The sequence below is a fragment of the Schistocerca americana genome, chromosome 4 (genome assembly GCF_021461395.2).
Source record: "Schistocerca americana isolate TAMUIC-IGC-003095 chromosome 4, iqSchAmer2.1, whole genome shotgun sequence".
NCBI lineage: Eukaryota > Metazoa > Arthropoda > Insecta > Orthoptera > Acrididae > Schistocerca > Schistocerca americana.
In genome coordinates this window covers 725,323,797-725,343,963 of record NC_060122.1, presented here as the reverse complement: position 1 = coordinate 725,343,963, position 20,167 = coordinate 725,323,797, and the positions used below count along the sequence as shown (strand labels likewise).

General features: G+C 39.2%; 1 protein-coding gene across 1 annotated transcript in view; it reads right to left on the bottom strand.

Annotated features, from left to right (window-relative positions):
- LOC124612717 (probable 2-oxoglutarate dehydrogenase E1 component DHKTD1 homolog, mitochondrial) overlaps positions 1–20,167 on the bottom strand; it is a 348,152-nt gene that overhangs the window by 162,452 nt on the left and 165,533 nt on the right. Inside the window, exons 8-9 of the mRNA XM_047141074.1 lie at positions 14,690–14,911; positions 14,443–14,600 (exon numbers count right to left, since the gene is read on the bottom strand). Of these exons, the coding sequence (XP_046997030.1) occupies positions 14,443–14,600; positions 14,690–14,911 (380 nt within the window). The remainder of the gene's footprint in view (positions 1–14,442; positions 14,601–14,689; positions 14,912–20,167) is intronic.

Genomic DNA, 20,167 nt, shown 5'->3' with positions numbered 1-20,167 from the left:
TTTGGTGCACAGATAGCTCTTTTTGTTGGTGCCAGCCAGTCAGCTGTGGGGGCAGTACTCCAGCAATCAGTATCAGGAGTGTGGCAGCCACTGGATTTCTTTTCAAAAGGTCTGTCCAAACAGCAAAAAAACTGGAGTGCATTTGACAGACAGTTCATTGCTATACATCTCTCTACCAAACACTTTTGACAGTACGTAGAAGGTGTGGAATTCAAAATTTACACAGACCAAAAACTTTTAACTTCAGTTTTTTAATAGGTCTCTGAACTGAACTCCCATTTTCAAATCTGTCATGGACTGCTCATCATGCAGTTCTGGATCTTTTACATGTACCGTTAGGACTGCTATTGCAAAAGACCAAGATCCTGGTGCATTTTTACAACAGTGTCAGCTCGATCCTGTATCCACTTGTCTGAAACCTGAACGTGCTCAGTGCAGGATTCCCAATCCTGCCTATGGTGTGACATTTCTCAGACTTTTTTGTGCCTGTTTATTCCATTACATTGATGGTGCACCATCTTTGACGTTTTGCATACCAGCCATATACTGGTATCAACATTTCTGCTAAGTCTGTGGTTGCTAAAGTGGTGCAGCCAGTAATGCAAAAAGATTGCCTGTGCTGGGCACATAATTGCATATCATGTCAGAAAAACAAAATTGGTTGCCACACAACATCTCTCATGGTCTCATTGTCAACCCATGCAGTCCCCAACAATCAGTCTTTCCTCCTCATCCAGTCCAGTAAGTCTCCTCCGACTCAGGGTTCTGGGTGACTTTTCTGAACGTTATTCATTTTCCTAAACCTCTCCAGTTCCTTTGCCTTCACACCTCTTCCTCCCATTGCAACCCTTCTGCTGGAAGAAGGAACCACTGGTTCCAAATGTTTGCATTAGTAAAACCTTTTTTATTTGTGTTTTCTCCTGCCACTGCTTGGTCATTACAAACATGAGATATTTCAAAAACTTTGCAGAAATGATTAAGACCTAATAACAAATAATTGTTGTGGTTGGGTTTGAGCAGGTGAGCTGCAGCACATCTGCCAGCAGTGCTAACCACTACACCACACTATATGCACCACAGATAGTGGCAATATAAACATTAGTGATTTGCAGAATTTGCATTCCTGAGTTCAAATAGTCTAATAAATTGTACAAGCAAAATCTAATGGAGTATTATTTTAATTTATTTTCAAATATCTGAGAATTTTCAAATTTCCTGGTTAATAGCTGTTGATAACTTGTTACAGACTTTTGCACCAGAGCGTAAAGCTCTACTCTGAACTCTACATACAGATGCATAGTCTATTTATAAATTGTCATGTTGATTAATTTCTGCCAGTTATTCATTAATTTCCTGCACAATATTTCAACTGTGTGGCTTGCAGTCTTCTTCAGGTCAATCGACACGACAACGCCTTGCCGCGAAAGCCTGATGAATGTCATTATATTTATAATATATTTATGTATCTAGTTTTGTGGTTTTAAACTACACAGTTCATCCTAAATTCACTCTTGTCACTAACCATAAATACTATTGAGGAGCACATGTATTGGGCGAGACTTGAAAACACGAAGTTATGACCCTCCAGTTAGTTGCTGGCTGATAGGAAGCAAGTCAAGTAATGAGGCTGCCATTTTATAACTTCTGGACTAGCTTTGGAGGTTATTTCAGCCACCATTAACATAGGTAACTTATGCTGTTGGTAGCCATCTCTAACCTGAGGGGCAGACACTGCCCCTATATCTGGTAGATATAGTTCCTCCTCTTTATCCACCATTTCAATGTATGGTCTTCTTCTGCCTTCTAAACCACTGACTATATTCACATCATCAAACATAAATTTACAGACACTAACAACTCATCATGGGTGAGGAGTAAAATGGCTTTGCTATTTTACATTGAAAATGCTATTAGAAAAACACAGAGAATTCGATATAGAAACACTTGGTTTCATTAACTTCAGTAAAGCTTTTCACAAAATCAACAGAAGTCAGTTATTGCAGATGATCATGTTTCTTAGTAACTTATCAATAATATATTAAAAATTTACAGAACAAATTGAATGTGCATTAAGAAAGAATGCCAGTTATCAGAATGAGGCAGTATACCTACAGCAGTACAACAGTGATGCTGACTTCCACTACTCTGGTTTATTATTTATATGAATAAAATCATACACAAATGCTGCACCACTTCATTAAAATCAACAGAAACACAAAACCAGGTGCTCTACTAGTTTCAGATCATTAACCTCTTGTAGCATCTTCAGAGGATGACTTGCAGTGTTCTGTACACAACTTACACCTTATATCTGAGAAATACAGCATGGACATCAACACAAAAAAAGAACTACGGCCTTCTTTGGAAAATAACGAGTACAAGACAAGACCTGTTTGAGAAATAAAATTCTAGAAAGAGTGAATACATTCACATAACCATACTATAAACTACCCTTTCTGGAAGAAACAGACCTAGCTGAAAAAGTCACCAGGTATAAAGAAACAATGAGTATCATTAATAATGTAATGAAACCTTCCCTAGTCCAGCAGCACACCAGAATACATCTTTGTAAGACCTTAAAAAGACTTGTGATATGGTAGTGAAGCCTGGACAAGATAGGCAAAACATGGAAGAAGAGTAATATCATGAGAAATGAAATTCTTGGGGCAAACAGCTTGTTACACCAAAGGGAGCACAAAAAGAATGAAGATATGTTGAAGGAACTTAAAATGAAGCCCATGACACATTACATCCAGAAATAAAAAAACAACAGGAGAAAATGTCTACAATGAATGAGCTCAAAGGGAATCCCAGAATCAATGCCACACTGCCACTCCAGCAGTGGAAGATCGCTATCTCAGCCCGTGAAAACATGACAGGAAAACTTCTCAGCTAGACTGTAACAAACCAAGAGGCCTAATACTGGGAAGGAAGAAGAAGAAGAAGAAGAAGAAGATGATGATGATGATGATGACATTTACTGGCACACATTTGTAAAAATCCTAGCTTCCTGAAGAGGTTTCTGCAAGATGTTCAGTTAATTACTTTACATAAACTTCACTGCACATTTTGACAATATTATCTAAAGGATGGACTGCTACTTTCCACACAGAGGAGATGTTGAGCCACAGATAGGCACAAAAAAGACTGGTATACATTTAAGTTTTCAGTTGATAGGCATTCGTCTAAGGTACAAAACACACGCACAAACACTCGCACAAGCACAACTCATACACACATGACCACTTTTTCTGGCCACTGAGGCCAGAATGTCAACAACTGTGCCTAACAAGAGAAACCTCTCAGCTTCACTTAGCAGCCCTACCCTGACCGCATTGTGTCCCTGCATGCTCCTACAAGCAGCACTACTCCCTTCCCCAGCCCTACGCTGCTATCATTCCACTCCCCCCCCCCCCCCCTGCCCCCCCCCTACATCTATATTCTGCAAACCATCATGAGAAGCATGACAGAGGGTTTTTCCCATTGTTTCTTCCTGTTCCATTCATGTACAGAGGGGGGCAAGAGTTATTGTTTGAATGCCTCTATGCATGCAGTAATTGTTCCAATCTTATCCTCACAATCCCTGTGTGAGTGATAATGTAGGGTACTGTAGCATATTCCTGGAGTTAAAGGACTTCTTAGTAAATAAATGTTGATATTTACTCAGTGAATTCTAAGCGACTTACCCTCTGTTGTAGCATGTAATATAGTCAGAATATTAAGAAGAATGTATGTAGCTCCGCTGTATATAAGTGTTATCTATATTAATCTACTCAACCTAAGTATGATGTTTGCAAAAGTCATCAGTTTGACAGCCTATGTGCAAAAAATGTAAATAAATAAATAATCATTTAAAGCCAGTTCTTGAAATCTTGTTAATAGACTTTCTTGGGATTGGTTACGTCTATCTCCAACAGTCTTCCAGTTCAGTTCCTTCAGTATCTCTGTGACACACTCCCATGGATTAAACAAACCTGAACAATTTGTGCTGCCCTCCTTTGTATATGTTCAATATCCCCTGTTAATTCTATCTGGTATGGGTCCCACACATTTGAGCAATATTGTAGAACCATGAGTGATTTGTAAGCAATCTCCTTTGTAGACTGATTGTACTTATAAACTGAAGCCTACCACCTGCTTTACCCACAACATAGCTTATGTGATTATTCCATTTCATATCCCTACAAAGTGCTACAGCCAGGTATTTATAAGAGTTGACTGAGTCCAACAGTGACTCATTGATAATACAGTCATTCATTTTGTGAAGTCCACAATTTTACATTTCTGAACATTTAAAGCAAGTCGCAATCCTTCCACCAGTTTGAAATCTTATCAAGATGTAACTGAATATTTACACAGCTTCTTTAAGATAGTCCTTCATTACAGATAACTGCATCATCTGCAAAAATCGTGATGTTACTATTAATATTGTCTACAAGGTCATTAATATACATTATGAAGAGCAAGGGTTCCAACACACTTCCCTGGGGAACACCCAAAGTTACTTCTACATCCGACGGCGACTCTCCATCCAAGATAACACGCTGCATACTCCCTACCAAAAAGTCCTCAATCCAATCACAAATTTCACTTAATACCCTAAATGAAGCAGGCAAAAAGGATTACAAATGTCTCAAAAATGAGATTGACAGGAAGTGCAAAATGGCTAAGCAGGGATGGCTAGAGGACAAATGTAAGGATGTAGAGGCGCATATCACTAGGGGAAAGATAAATATTGTCTACAGAAAAATTAAAGAGACCTTTGGATAAAAGAGAACCACTTGCACGAATATCAAGGGCTCAGATGGAAACCCAGTTCTAAGCAAAGAAGGGAAAGCAGAAAGGTGGAAGGAGTATATAGAGGGTCTATACAAGGGCAATGTTCTTGAGGACAACATTATAGAAATGGAAGAGAATGTAGATGATGATGAAATAGGAGATATGATACTGCTTGAAGCGTTTGACAGAGCACTGAAAGACCTAAGTCGAAACAAGGCCCCAGGAGTAGACAACATACCATTAGAACTACTGACAGCCTTGGGAGAGACAGGCCTAACAAAACTGTGCCACCTAGTGAGCAAGATGTATGAGATAGGCGAAATACCCTCAGACTTCAAGAAGAATATAATAATTCCAATCCCAAAGAAAGCAGGTGTTGACAGATGTGAAAATTACTGAAGTATCAGTTTAATAAGTCACAGCTGCAAAATACTAATACAAATTCTTTACAGATGAATGGAAAAACTAGTAGAAGCCAACCTCGGGGAAGATCAGTTTGGGTTCCGTAGAAATGTTGGAACACGTGAGGTAATACTGACCCTATGACTTATCATAGAAGATAGGTTAAGGAAAGGCAAACCTACGTTTCTAGCATTTGTAGACTTAGAGAAAGCTTTTGACAATGTTGACTGGAATACTCTTTCAAATTCTGAAGGTGGCAGGGGTAAAATACAGGGAGCGAAAGGCTATTTACAATTTGTACAAAAATCAGATGGCAGTTATAAGAGTGGAGGGGCATGAAAGGGAAGCAGTGGTTGGGAAGGGAGTGAGACAGGGTTGTAGCCTATCCCTGATGTTATTGAATCTGTATATTGAGCAAGCAGTAAAGGAAACAAAAGAAAAATTCCGAGTAGGAATTAAAATCCATGGAGAAGAAATAAAAATGTTGAGGTTCGCCGATGACATTCTAATTCTGTCAGAGACAGCAAAGGACCTGGAAGAGGAGCTGAACGGAATGGACAGTGTCTTGAAAGGAGGATATAAGATGAACATCAACAAAAGCAAAACAAGGATAATGGAACGTAGTTGAATTAAGTCGGGTGATGCTGCCAGAATTAGATTAGGAAATGAGACACTTAAAGTAGTAAATGAGTTTTGCTATTTGGGGAGCAAAATAACTGATGATGGTCAAAGTAGAGAGGATATAAAATGTAGACTGGCAATGGCAAGGAAAGCATTTCTGAAGAAGAGAAATTTGTTAACATTGTGTATAGGTTTAAGTGGCAGGAAGTCATTTCTGAAAGTATTTGTGTGGAGTGTAGCCATGTATGGAAGTGAAATGTGAATAATAAATAGTTTAGACAAGAAGAGAATAGAAGCTTTCGAAATGTGGTGCTACAGAAGAATACTGAAGATTAGATGGGTAGATCACATAACTAATGAGGAGGTATTGAATAGAATTGGAAAGAAGAAAAATTTGTGGCACAACTTGAATAGAAGAAGGGATTGGTTGGTAGGGCATATTCTGAGGCATCAAGGGATCACCAATTTAGTATTCGAGGGCAGTGTGGAGGGTAAAAATCATAGAGGGAGGGCAAGAGATGAATACACTAAACAGATTCAGAAGGATGTAGGTTGCAGTAGGTACTGGGAGATGAAGAAGCTTGCACAGGATAGGGTAGCATGGAGAGCTGCATCAAACCAGTCTCTGGACTGAAGACCACAACAACAACCCTATATGATCACACCTTTGACAATAAGTGTAGTTGTTGCACTGCATCAAATTCTTTTTGGCAGTCTTTGCACCACTTTGAAATCTTATCAGGAGCTGACTCAATATTTATCCAGATTCTTTCAGACAGTACTTCATTATAGATACTTGCATTGTCTGCAAAAAGCCTAATGTTATTAATCAGCTATCTGACTGGCATCACCCCTGGTAGCTGAGTGTTCAGTGTAACGGAATGTCACGCCTAACGGCCCGGGTTCAATTCCCAGCTGGGTTGGAGATTTTCTCTGCTCAGGGACTGGGTGTTGTGTTGTCCTTATCATCATCACTTCATCTCTATCAACACATAAGTTGTCAAAGTGGCGTCAACTCGAAAGACTTGCACCAGGCGACCGGTCTACCTGACAGGAGACCCTAGCCACATGGCATTTTGCATCTGACTGGCAGTCTCCCTGACTGGCAGTCTACCTGACTGCCTTGATCCAAAGCTTTCAGTACATCCTATGAGAAAAGTGTGAGTGGGTTTCACATGATCGATGTTTTCAGAATCCACGCTGGTTGGCACTGAAGATTATTCTGTTCAAGATATCTTATTATGTTTGAACTCAGCATATGTTCTAAGATTTTACAACAAATCAATGCCAAGGATACTGAATGGCAGTTTTGTGGGTCACTTCTAGTACTCTTCTTCTAGGAAGTGTGAACTGAGCTTTTTTCCAAAAACTGGGCATGATTTTTTGCTTGAGGGATCTATGATGGATTATAGTTAGAAGAAAGGCTACCTCAATCACAAATTCAGTATGAATTTGCAACTGAGATAGGCTTTCTGCTGGCCTATGGAATTCTGCTGGGCTATGGAACTTTGTTTGATTTTAATGATTTCAGCTCTTTCTCAACACCAGTGACACTAATACTTATTTCATTCATCTTTTCAGCAGTACAAGGATTAAACTGGGGCAATTCTCCTGGGTTTTCCTTTGCAAAGGAACATCTGGAAACAGAGTTAAGCATTTCAGCTATTGCATTGCTATCCACAATTTCAGTTCTTGTCTCATTTACAAGGGACTGGACACTAACTTTGGTGCCACTGATAGTCTTTACATATTGTTACAGCATAAAGTCAGTACTGGCATGCCAATCGAGAATGACAGAGAAGAGACGGTTGTGAAAAGAGATCAGCCAATCACACACTGACCAACATACCTTCAGGACGATAACACAACAGCTGCAGCTCCTAGGTGAAGAGGACATAAGCACCATGCCTGACAGGTGCAGCCCACTTCGAGAGCTTCTTCAATGTTAGCCACTTCATTAGCCAACACATTGCAGCCCCTATCATTAGTATTCTCTACGTAGCACAGACTTGTGTTTGTCTGTTCTAAAGAAGACTGATTCTTTTGTATATCACCCTTTACTTGTGACACATCTATCAAAGTTAAGTATTGTTTTTGTCTAGTTGTAATAAAACTCATTAATATGAATTGTTTGACTGATTGTCTAGCAAACTGAGTGGGCAGGATTCCTGGACACAACATATAACCAGAATTTCTTTGGGTACTGTGAAAGGTCATTTGACAATATTCTGCTTTGATAATCATTGGAGGCATCACACATTGCCTCCCATGGATTACTTCTCCCCTCTCCTGGTTTGAGCTTCCACAGATGACAGTCATGTGTGCATGAAGTGTGCTTGCTTATATGAAATGTGTGTGTGTGTGTGTGTGTGTGTGTGTGTGTGTGTGTGTGTGTGTGTGTGTTCTCTTTCTTTTTATGATGAAGGCTGTGGCCAAAAGCTAATGCATAAGTGTCTTTTAATTGTGCCTATGTGCAACTTAACATTTCATGTTTATCGTGAGTAGCAGTCTAGCTTTTCCTTTCATTGTTGATAAACAACCAACATTATAATGCAATTTCTACCTGTAGATGAAGAAATACACATCAGGTATTTTTACCTTCAGTGTATATAGTTACACAATTTGATAACAGTCTGTTTATATTCTCATGAGATAATAAAGAAAAGGAAGGTTTCTGGTGAACTTTAATTGCAACCATGTTGGCAACACATAGATATCTATAAGTGACTCTCTGAGAAGCAGTTTAACTGTGGATAACACTGGCATTATTTCAGTAATGACCATGTCTTGTGTAAGAAACCAAAAAGCAATCCAAATCATTACAGAATACAAACAGATACATAATCTGACAAACCATCTAGCTTCAAAAGTCATATTTGTAAAAAAGTCATTATGTTTAGTTAATTTATATCTCATTAGAGAGCTCAGTGAACAGAGTACATGTAATGCACTTTAAACCGTGCCAAAACTCTTGTGGTGGGCTGCAATCAAAGTATTATACATAAAATGTTTCTCAAGTTGAAATTCTAAAACACAGTTAATTCTTATATATACTGATACTAGCATCCTATTTGGATTTTTGTAACACTGAACTAACATATAAAACCTGAAAAATTGCTTTCAGAGGGAATTAAACAATAAAGCGCAATGTAGACTTTTTGAGTATCAAAATAATTGCCAAAATCCATTTCCTTGTATTGTTAAAAAGCAAGAACACATAATTATATTTTTGTTGTTAATGCACTTTATGTAGAATGAAAACTATTATATGAAAATTACATTGGTTTTAGATGTAACATAAATCTGAATATTAATTAGTGACCTGTGTAAAGAGATTAAAATGTAACAGTTGTATTAACCTCAGAGCAAATGTGCCATGTTTAGCACTAAAAGTCAGAAAAGACAAAGCTGATATGATGGGCTAGGATGCATAGGTGATGTGTAAATGTTCCTCGTACATGGACAACATTAGCACTTACATTGCAACTTCCATAACTGTGAGAAATTTGTGGAGCAACAAACTTGAACAAATTATAGAGACTATTGAAACAAATGAATGTATTTTTATTTATGGCAGATTGCTTCCATTATGCCACTTCTTAGAGTGTCGAGACTGTGAGTCAGAAGATAGTAATTATGTAATCTGACTACACTGAGAACATTGAGAATTAAGCTAACTACTGGAACTGCCCATTTTCTTGTGAAATATTGGAGTTGGTAGTGCTGAACTCAGGTCAGGCATGATTATACACACTGATTCCAGCTGAGAATTTGAGCAGGTGGTCACAATATCCAAGCATGTAGTGTACTTAATATTAATTTAACATTTGTTTCATGCTGTCTACATGGTGTTGCAGTTTTTATGGCCAGCTGTGTATCATTAGAGACCACTTACTTGTCTGCATCTTACTGAATGGGTGTTACTACTGCAAGCAAAAGGCTTCAGGAAATACACATTCACTCACAATCTGGCTACCAACGAAACTTATGAGAGAAGCTGACAAGTCAGCACAAGATTTTAATACTTTGTCTGAAATACCATCATAGACACAAGAGTTACTTCTTTTCAGTGACATAAAGATTTTTTTGATCTCTCTAACAGATGATTTGAAAATATATATAACTGGATATATGAAATACCTACTCACCATGTGGTGGGAGGAGAAATTCCTGAGTTGGAATTATGGGCAACTTTTCTGTAACTCTCCTCATCCCTCACACACTCACATAAATGCAAATCACACACACATGACCACAGTCTCTGGCTGCTGAGGACAGAGTTTTCAGACTAGCCAGTCTGGCCTCAGCAGCCACAGACTGTGGTCATGTGTGTGTAAGTTGCATTTACACGCGTACGTGTGTGTGTGTGTGTGTGTGTGTGTGTGTGTGTGTGTGTGTGTGCATGCATACGTGGTCTATTTCCAACAAAGGCTTTGTTGGCTGAAGGCTCACATTCTGACACTTTTTGTTGTGCCTATCTGCAACTCATCATCTCTGCCATATGGTGAGTAGTAACTATCCTTTTCATAAATTGTCACATTCCATCCTAGGTTTTCTACTGGTTTTACTTTTGATGGTCCATTTTTTTTCTTTGTGTTTTCAGAATTCATTTAGTAGCCAATGATTTGAATTTGATAATATCTAGGGAGATGAGTCTTTTTTTATCTTACCAAGCTTATTCATTTCATTCCAAACAAGACATCAAATTTTGAATTTTTTGTGCATAGTAGTTTCTCTTTTTAATGAAATGGTAAAGAATTTTGCTACTTTGCTTGCAGTGCCCCTGTAATTTTTGAAGGGAGTTAGCCCTCTGTATTAAATAAAGCTCTCTCTTTCTGGCAGAGGACACTTTGGTCCCAGATATCATCCATCATTTGTACATTGTAATTTTTCTGTACACATTTTAAAATTGAAATGGAAGTATTAGATAAATACAGCAGCTGAGTAGTAGAAGAGGAGGTTCTGTGACGTTTACAAGCAGCTGTTTTTCTTGTAAAACACCTAATGACTATAGTGATTACAAATGGCTATAACTATTTAATCTGCAGTGATACATTGATTAGAATTTCAGAAAATGCAAAAGAAAGTTTAAAATTTTGATTGTTTTGCAAGTGCAGTGAATCAGAAGTCAGCATGAAGCAATGTGGGATGCCTTGGAGGAACAAATATCTTGCTACATGTCTCATTTTTAAAGATGTGGCAGTCTTTCACGTCATATACAATGTTAACTGACAGAACATTCAAATAGGAGGTACAGGAAATCCTTCATGTGAAACTGGAAGTTAGTATGCCCTGAAAGTTAATGTATTCTGTGCAATGTCAGCACAAAAGCTGGATACTCATTTTTTTCTTCACTGAGCTAAGTCTTGCAACAAATATTTCCCTTGACATGCTTGAGCAATGGGTGATGCCACAGTTGATATGAAGCGTCTGCACACAAAAGTACGGAGGATCCCACATTTTAAATCAGTATCTTCCAAACTGAAACTTCATTCTGGATCTTCCAAACTGTTGGAGTGGTTGTACTGGATATGACAATGCTGTGTTCTGCTCTTGTCTGCCTAGAGTTCTTTTCATGAGGTTATGCCATAGACCATTGTATGAGCCTACTTTACCAAAAACAATTTGAGAACTCAAAATTTTTTTCACATTATTGACTCCACATATGCTTCAGAATGTAGGGAGTGAAATGAGTTACCACCAGATGCTGCCCATGTGACCATGGGGTGGCATGTAGAACATCTGTAAAGTATGTAAAATATTGAACTTTTGCATTCTCAGTAATTCTTATTTTCATTTTGCTATGCATTAAATAGTTATAGCCATTTGTAACCACTATATTCATTTTAAATTTCCCTGTAAATAAACATAAAAAAGTAAAAATATGAAAAGGATAGTTGCTACTGACTGTATAGTGGAGATGCTGAGCTGCAAATAGGCATAACAAAAAGACTGTGAGAAAATGAGCTTTCGGCCAACAAGGCCTTTGTCGAAAATAGACAGCACGCGTACACACACACACACACACACACACACACACACACATGACTGCAGTCTCTGTCAGCTGAAGCCAGACTGCCAGCAGCAATGCCTGATGGAAAAGCAATGGGATGAGGGGGGTAAGGAGGAGACTGGGGTGGGGAGGGGAAGAGATAGCAAAACAGGGGTGGGGGAGGATAAAGTGCTGTTTGCAAGAGTGAGCAGGTACAAGGTGGAGAGAGGTTGAGCAATTAGGTTTAGTCAGGAGGTTAAATGAACGGCAGGAAGGAGGCAGCGGGGTGGAGGGGGGGGGGGGGGGGGGGGTAGCATAAAAGGTGAAAACTAAAAAGAGAAAATGACTGGGTGTGTTGGTGGAATAGAGGGTCGTGTAGTGCTGAAATGAGAACAGGGAAGGGGCTAGGTGGGTGAGGACGATCACTAACAAAGATTGAGGCCAGGAGGGTTATGGGAACTTTGGATATATTACAGGTATATTGCTCCTTCCAATATAAAGTACATTCTCATAACTCTCCTAGCCTCAGCTTTAGTTGTCCTTACCCTTCTAGCTCCTTCCATCTTCCGATTACAGCACTACACAGCCCTCTATTCCACCAATGCACACAGTCTTTTTTCTTTTTAATTTTCTTCTTTTCTGCTAATGCCCCCATCTCCCCCGCCCTCCATCTAACATCCTGACTGCACCTACCTGCCCACCCTCTCTCTGCCTCATCCCTGCTCACTTCCACAAGCAGTATTTTACCATTCCCATGCTATCACTCCACCTCTCCATTCCAGCCCCCTCCTTAATCCCACCATCTGGTTTCCTCTCCAATCATTCACTGGTGCACACAGTCTGGCTTCAGCATCCAGGGACTGCAGTCGTGTGTGAGAGTTGCGTTTGCATTTGTGTGTGTGTCTGTGTGTAATCTATTTTCAACAAAGGCCTTGTTGGCCGAAAGCTCATTGTCTGACAGTCTATTTGTTGCAACTCGGCATCTTCCCTGTATTGTGACTAGCAACTATCCTTTTCATATTGTTATATTGTATCCTTGATATTCCACTGTTTCATAAATAATGTAATTTACAAGCAATTCCTAATTATCAGTATGAGTGTATTAGCACTAGCCATAATTTGTTTCTAGTATGCTTAATCAAAGTAGCCTCCAATGGCTTCTCCTGCCTGCTATTGCATAACCTGATTCATTTCGCACACCTGAAAGGATTGCTAAGGTCAATGAATATGTCCACCATTACATACACTTTAAGACAAAGAAGATAACACGTCATGAAGGAATAAATGAAGGAATAAATATTCAAATGGGATATTGATAAGAAGATGTAACTTACATGTACAGACAAACAATTACAATTTCAGAAAAAATGGATAATTTATTCAAGAGAAAGAACTTAACAAATTGTACAAGTCAGTAATACCTTGCTGCACCTCTGACCCTTACGCAAGCAGTTATTCAGCTTGGCATTGATTGACAGAGCTGTTGGGTGACCTCTCAAGTGATATCGTGCAAATTTTTGTCCAATTGGAATGTTAAAGCTCCAAACTCCTGAGATAGTTCGAGGGCCCTGCCTATAATGTTCTAAACATTCTCAATTTGGGAGAGATTTGGCGACCTTGCTGGTCACAGGAGGGCTTGGCAGGCACAAAGACAAGCAACAAGCAGTAGAAGCTCTCACCATGTACAGAAGGGCAATACTCTGCTGGAATATAAGCCCAGGATGGATTGCTATGAAGGTCAACAAAACGGGGCATAAAATATCGTCAACGTACCGCACTGTTGTAAGGGTGCTGCAGATGACAACCAAGGGGTCTTGCTATGTAATGAAATGCCACACCAGACCATCACCCCTGGTTGTTGGTCCATGCGAGAAGTGACAGTCAGTTTGGTAACCCAGCTATGTTTAGGGCATCTCCAGAAACATCTTTGCTGGTCATCAGGGCTCAATTCAATGGGGACTCATCACTGAATACAGTTCTACTACACTCAATGAGATTCCATGGTTGTTATGAGAGATATATTAAAGCTACAGAAATACTATAAAATATATTCTCAGAATAATAAAATGATAGAAAAAAGATATGTGATGCAGCATGTTTGGACACCAGCTCATCCTCTAAAGCTTTGTGTATTACAGTAAGCTGTATCAAAAGGAAAATTCAGTTGGGATAAATAATAAATTATGAGACAAAATTTCTGGTCATTATCTGCCTTCAGGTGGTGAAATATTTAGTACTGCTGATAGATATCATACGACAGTACAAGTGATGACACTGCCCTAGCTTTCAGAAATATTAGTTCATTCCTTGGGGAAGGCAGAGAGAGAGGATGGAGCAGTTTAGAAAGGAAGGGCAGATCAATCAAACCACAGTTTCTAGCCTCATCTTCCCTACAGGCTGAACCCTCTCATCCTGAAGTCCGATAGAGCTGCCATTCCTTTATGACATTCACCAACAGATCATTCTCTCCTTCCTGAGGAAGAAACTAATAGTACCAAAAACTAGGACAATTTCATCTCATTCATTTTCAAATGTGCCTATCAGCAGTAGTAAATATTTTGCCGGTTGAAGGAAAGTAGTGAATATAGGCCTACTGTAGCAATTAAAATTAAACATCTTAAACCAAAAATTAAAAGATTTAATTATACCTCCTGGAATTGATAATATTATATACAGCAGGATTTGTGAAAGTTGGGTCATCAAGTTCATTATGTCCCCATCTCCTAAAACAGTTGAGATCAATGAATACCTCTTTCCTAAATTTTCTTTGATATTCCATGGCAATTCTTGTTGCTTTGACAACCAGCTAGAACAAGCAAAGAAAATTTTCAAGTCATACACAAAACAAATTACAAAAATAAAAAAAGTAAATATCAACATTAATGGAATATTTACCTCAGGATAGTCGCCATTCACATGTAAAACAGGTGCTGAAATCATCTTTGCAAGATCAGATGGATATCTTGATGATCTACCTCGGTCTGCAGGTGTTGTGAAACCTAACTGATTGTTAACAATTAAGTGGACAGTGCCTCCTACTTCAAAATGTGGCACTTTACATAACTGCAGAGTCTCTTGATTGACACCTTGACCCGTAAATGCTGCATCACCATGAACCTTAAATAAAGATGTAACAGAAATTCATCCTTAGCACTCCAGAAATAAAATAATATTCCAAAGAGACATTAAAAACAACATATGAGTTAAGTAAAGAGGGTAAGCAATAAAGAAAAGTGAAGGAGATGAAAGAAAGTTGGATCAAATGCAGCTCAAAAATGAGAGACATGAAGCAGAAGCAAATGATATTTTAAAATTTATATATTTATTTTACTTAACAAGATCAGGATCTTCAAACAATCTCTTACAACTAACCATACATTCTAATAAAATCCTCTTTACAAATAACACAGTGTTAAACATAGATAGAAGCTAATGTACTCTTTCAGTAATATAAATGTAGGAATAAGGATCATGAGGATAATATTAGAATAATTAATTTGTGTACAGAGACATTCAGACAATCATTCTTCTCACACTCCACATGTGAATGGAATGGGAAGAAACCCTAATAATTGGTACAATGGGGTGTACCCTCTGCCATGTACCTCACAGTGGCTTGCAGAAGTATGTATATGGATGTGGGTGTAGTACTAGTAGCAGTAGTAATAATAGTAACAATAATAACAGGAAATAATAATACGATTTACAACTAAGAAGCTGTAACTTACCACACAAAAGCGTTGGTATGTTGATAGAGACAATAAAAACAATAAAAAACACCCACACAAATTTCAGGTTTACAACCCAAGGTTGCTTCATCAGGAAAGAGGGAAGGAGAGAGAAAGACGAAAGGATGTGGGTTTCAAGGGAGAGGGTAAGGAGTCATTCCAATCCCGGGAGTGGAAAGACGTACCTTGGGGGAAAAAAGGACAGGTATACACTCGCACACACACACATATCCATCTGCACATATACACACACAGGCAGACATATGTAAATGCAAAGAGGTTGGGCAGAGATGTCAGTTGAGATGCCTCTGTACTTCCGCCTCGACTGACATCTCTGCCCTCTCCCTTAAAACCCACATCCTTTCATCTTTCCCTCTCCTTCCCTCTTTCCTGATGAAGCAACCATGGGTTGTGAAAGCTTATATTTGTGTGTGTGTTTGTGTGTTTTTCATTGTGTCTATCTACCAGCGCTTTCCCGTTTGGTAAGTCACAGCATCTTTTTTAAAAAATTAGAGTCTCAGTCCAGCAAACCGTTTTAATCTGCCAGGAAGTTTCTTATCAACACTCACTCCATTTGAAAGCTAAAATTACATTCAAGAAGTAAGTATTTTGGGATCTTCTCCAAAACTCCTTGAACAATTTCAACCGAATTTTGCACACAAACAGCAAAATTCACAAGTATCAGCACTGTAGGGTTTATAACCTCCAAACGCTCCAACAGGAGCCAAAATACTGGCAAAAGCATGTTTTTTCAGTCCCTACCAAATAGTCTGCCTGCATGACAGTCGTGCTGTGTGAAAATTGTATTTGACTGACTTATCGACTTACTTTGGAGGGCAGCCTACGCATCAGGTGCAAGAAATGACTTTCCAGCATCTGACATTTAGGCTAACCTGCTAGACAGGTATACCAAGTTTTGGCATTCACAGCCAGCTTTATTGACATGCTTTACAAGGCAGCCTATACATCAGAGGAAGAAGCGGCCGTGTTGTGGGAGTAGTATTGGCTTTCTTTATAAACCCATTCTGCAGGGACTACACATGCAGATGGGCAGGGCTAGGGGAGGATAGGGTCAAGGGGGCAGAAAGTGTTGACAGAGAGAGAGAGAGTGGCAGGAGAGGCTGAACATAGAGGAGAGAGGAGGAGGAGGAGGTGGGTGTGGAGAGGGGTAAGAGGAGATGGGCAGAGGGAGTGGAGGAGGAGATGGACAGAGAGAGGTGGAGGAGGAGATGAACATTGAGGGGGGAGGAGATGTAAAGAGAGAGGAGACGGAGATGTCAGAGGGGGAGCAGTAGGTGGATGGGGAGTGGGAGAGGAGGAGATGGATAGGGAGAGGCAGGAGAGGCAGGCAGGGGGAGGTGGAAGGGGAAAGGAGGCAGGGTGGAGAGGAGGAGATGAATAGCAAGAGAGTAGTAGAAGGAGGTCAGAAAGAGGGAAGGGGGAGGATGACAAGGGCAAAAGGGGATAGAGGAGGAGATCAGCAGTGGGAGGGAGGAGAAAAATATGGTCAGAGAGAGGTGGGGGAAAGAGATGGGCTAAGAGAGGGGGAGGAGGAGATGAAGAGACAGAGAGCAAAGGGATAAGGAGATAGACAAATAGAGGAGGGAGGATGAGATGGACATGGAGACGTGGGAGGGCAGATGTGTGCAATACACGTGTTGAATGCATTCACGAGTGAAGCTGTAGGGAAGGGAAGAGGCTAGTAATAAATAATGATAATAATAATAATAATAATAATAATAATATAAAGAATATAAAAGTTTCTTGTGTCTGATATCCCCCTCACCACGTATGTGTTACTTTTCTTTCCCTTCTGCATCTGTACTTACATTTTTCTACTCCCTAATACTGTCCTTATGAGGACTTTTCAAAATTTGCAAACAGTCAAGATTCAGCTGTATTCTTAAATTATTTGGTCTCTTCTGTCATATATTATTAGTACAAATAATAGTAATTATAATAAAAGCTCCCTCCTAGGATATGCCGCCTTGTCACAAGCATCTTCAGTGCCAGGCATGAGGGCTTGCACGTTCTGCCAAAGTCAAGAGCTGTACTGGCAGTAGCATAGCTACTGGGAGGGTCCCCCAAGCCGAAGTGGTCTTGATGGAGAAGCCAGACAAAGTGTCTCCTACAATATAGTGCAGGGAGGGCTCTAGAGGTGCAGTAAAGCCAACTTCCCTAAAGGAGTAAACCCGATACAAATCTTGGTCCTCCAAGTTGGGCGTTGGGCAAGCGACTAACAACCCCTTCCTGTAAAAGATCCCTGTTCAGAAACCTCAAAGTGAAGAAGCTGGACTGATACATGGAAAATGACACAGCACTCTTAAAGGGAAAGGCAAAGGCAACTGAAAAAGGAAAGCTGATGTGTTTATTGGAATGTGGAATGTAAGATCATTATACAGGGCGGGGGCCCTGAGGCCACTGCTAGAATAGCTTGATAAAACAAAAGCAGGCACATTGCAGTACAGGAAATGCGATGGAATCAAAATAAAGTGCTTGCTATGAAGATCTGGATAATTTTCTACCATGGCCCAGAGAGCAACCATGAATTTGGTATAGAGTTCACAGTTAGACAAAAATTTAAAAATATAGTTGGTGGATTTAATGGAATAACATCAAGAAACTCACAAATGAGACTGAAGACCCGATTCGCAAACTATTCATTGATCAATGTACGTGCACCTACAGAAGTAGCAGATGATCAGGATAAGGACGCTTTCTATGAGGACCTCAAGGGAGCCTATGATGTGTGCCCTGAGCATGATGATAAAATAATTGTTGGAGATCTCAGTGCACAGATTGGAAAAGAATATCATTACCATCCAGCAAATAGGAAAGCATAGTCTCCATGAATACCTAAATGATAATGGACACAGAATTGTTAAGTTTGCACTATCACATAACATTGCTGTAGGAAGCACTCTGTTTCCACACAAAAGGATCCATAAAGCAACATGGTATAGCCTTGATCAGCATACCTTCAATCAAAATGATCTTGTAATTACTAACGGCAGGCATTTCTCAAACTTACTTGATGTATGAACCTACAGAGGAGTTAAAGTGGATTCAGACCCCCACCTTTTAATTGAAAAACAAGAGCTTGAATATCTAATGCAAGGAAAGCCAAACAAACATCTCAAAGAAACTATTTGGTACCAAAGTTAAAAAATGAAGAGATTGCTAAAACATCCTCTGAGAAGATTACTAGGAATCTTGCACTATACACTTTTAGTGTAAGTGATACTCTGTATCAGGAATGGAGTGTTTGCAGGGATGCAGTCATTAAGGTAGCAGAAGAAGTTCTAGGGAAATAAGGAAAACAACCAAAGAATTCATGGTTTGATAAAGACTGTAAGAAAATAAGTCATGAAAAAAAACTTGGCTTTATAGGGAAATGCTTGATAAATAGTATACACATTTAGCAGTAAGAAATTATCAAGATAAAAGGAAAGAAGAGAAGAAACTGCATTGGAAGAAGAGAAGGAAATGGGAAAGAAAGCAGATTGAGGAGTTGGAGACAATTGGAAAAACAAACGATGTCAGAAAATTCTATCAGAAAATTAATAGTGAAAAAAGAACATTTTGGCCATGTATTTATATATGTAAAAAGTAAAAATGGTGAGTTACCAACTGATGACCAAGAGATATTGGAACATTGGGTAGTATATTTTAGTGAATTGTTGGATGCTACAGAGCCCAATATTGAAGAGATCATAATCCACACTGAAGCAGATGATGAGGCCATAGTCCCCCCCACCCTCCCCCCTTTCTCTCACTCACTCACTCTCTCTCTCTCTCTCTCTCTCTCTCTCTCTCTCTCTCTCTCTCTCTCTCTCTCTCTCTCTCTCAAGGAGAAGTAGACAAAGCAATAGCCTGACTGAATAACAATAAAGCACCAGGGACTGATAATATAACATCAGAACTATTGAAAGGCCAAGTAGTTGAGTTTAATCACAGGATATACAAGATTTTATGCTTTATCTGGTAAAAGGAAGAGATGACAGAAGAATGGAATGTAGAGAGAGTGTGTTTGATACACAAGAAAGGAGACATTTTTAAATGTGGCAACTACAGAGGCATAACACTCCTAAATATTACTTATAAAATACTGTCAAATATCTTGTTTACTAGACTCTCACCTATAGCAGAAAACATTATTCAATATTATCAATGTGGATTCAGACCAGGAAAGTCATGTGTGAACCAGTTATTTACTCTCTTGTAAATTGTAGAAAAGACCAACAAATTTAATGTTGGTGCACACCATCTTTTCATTGGTTTCAAATCTGCATATGACACAATAAATTGGGCTAAACTTATGAAGCAATGTGGGAATTTCAGGTGCCTGAGGGACCAAAACAAGAAAAAATTGTCTGGTAAAGATGGGTTGCAAACTGCATACCTTAAGAGTTATGAGTACTTGTTCAGTGGAAGACATCTGTACCACAACAGCAAAGATGAAGAAGTGTTCATAGCTCTTAGGTATGCATTTTAGAGCCCATGTTTACTAGTCTATTTTTTTCTAAATGCTTATTTCTGTCATATCGCTGAATACTGACCGTTCCAGCTGGGACACCATACAGTAAGATATGAGACAAATCAGTTGAGGGATCGTATGATGGATAAACATTTATAGGTGATATTA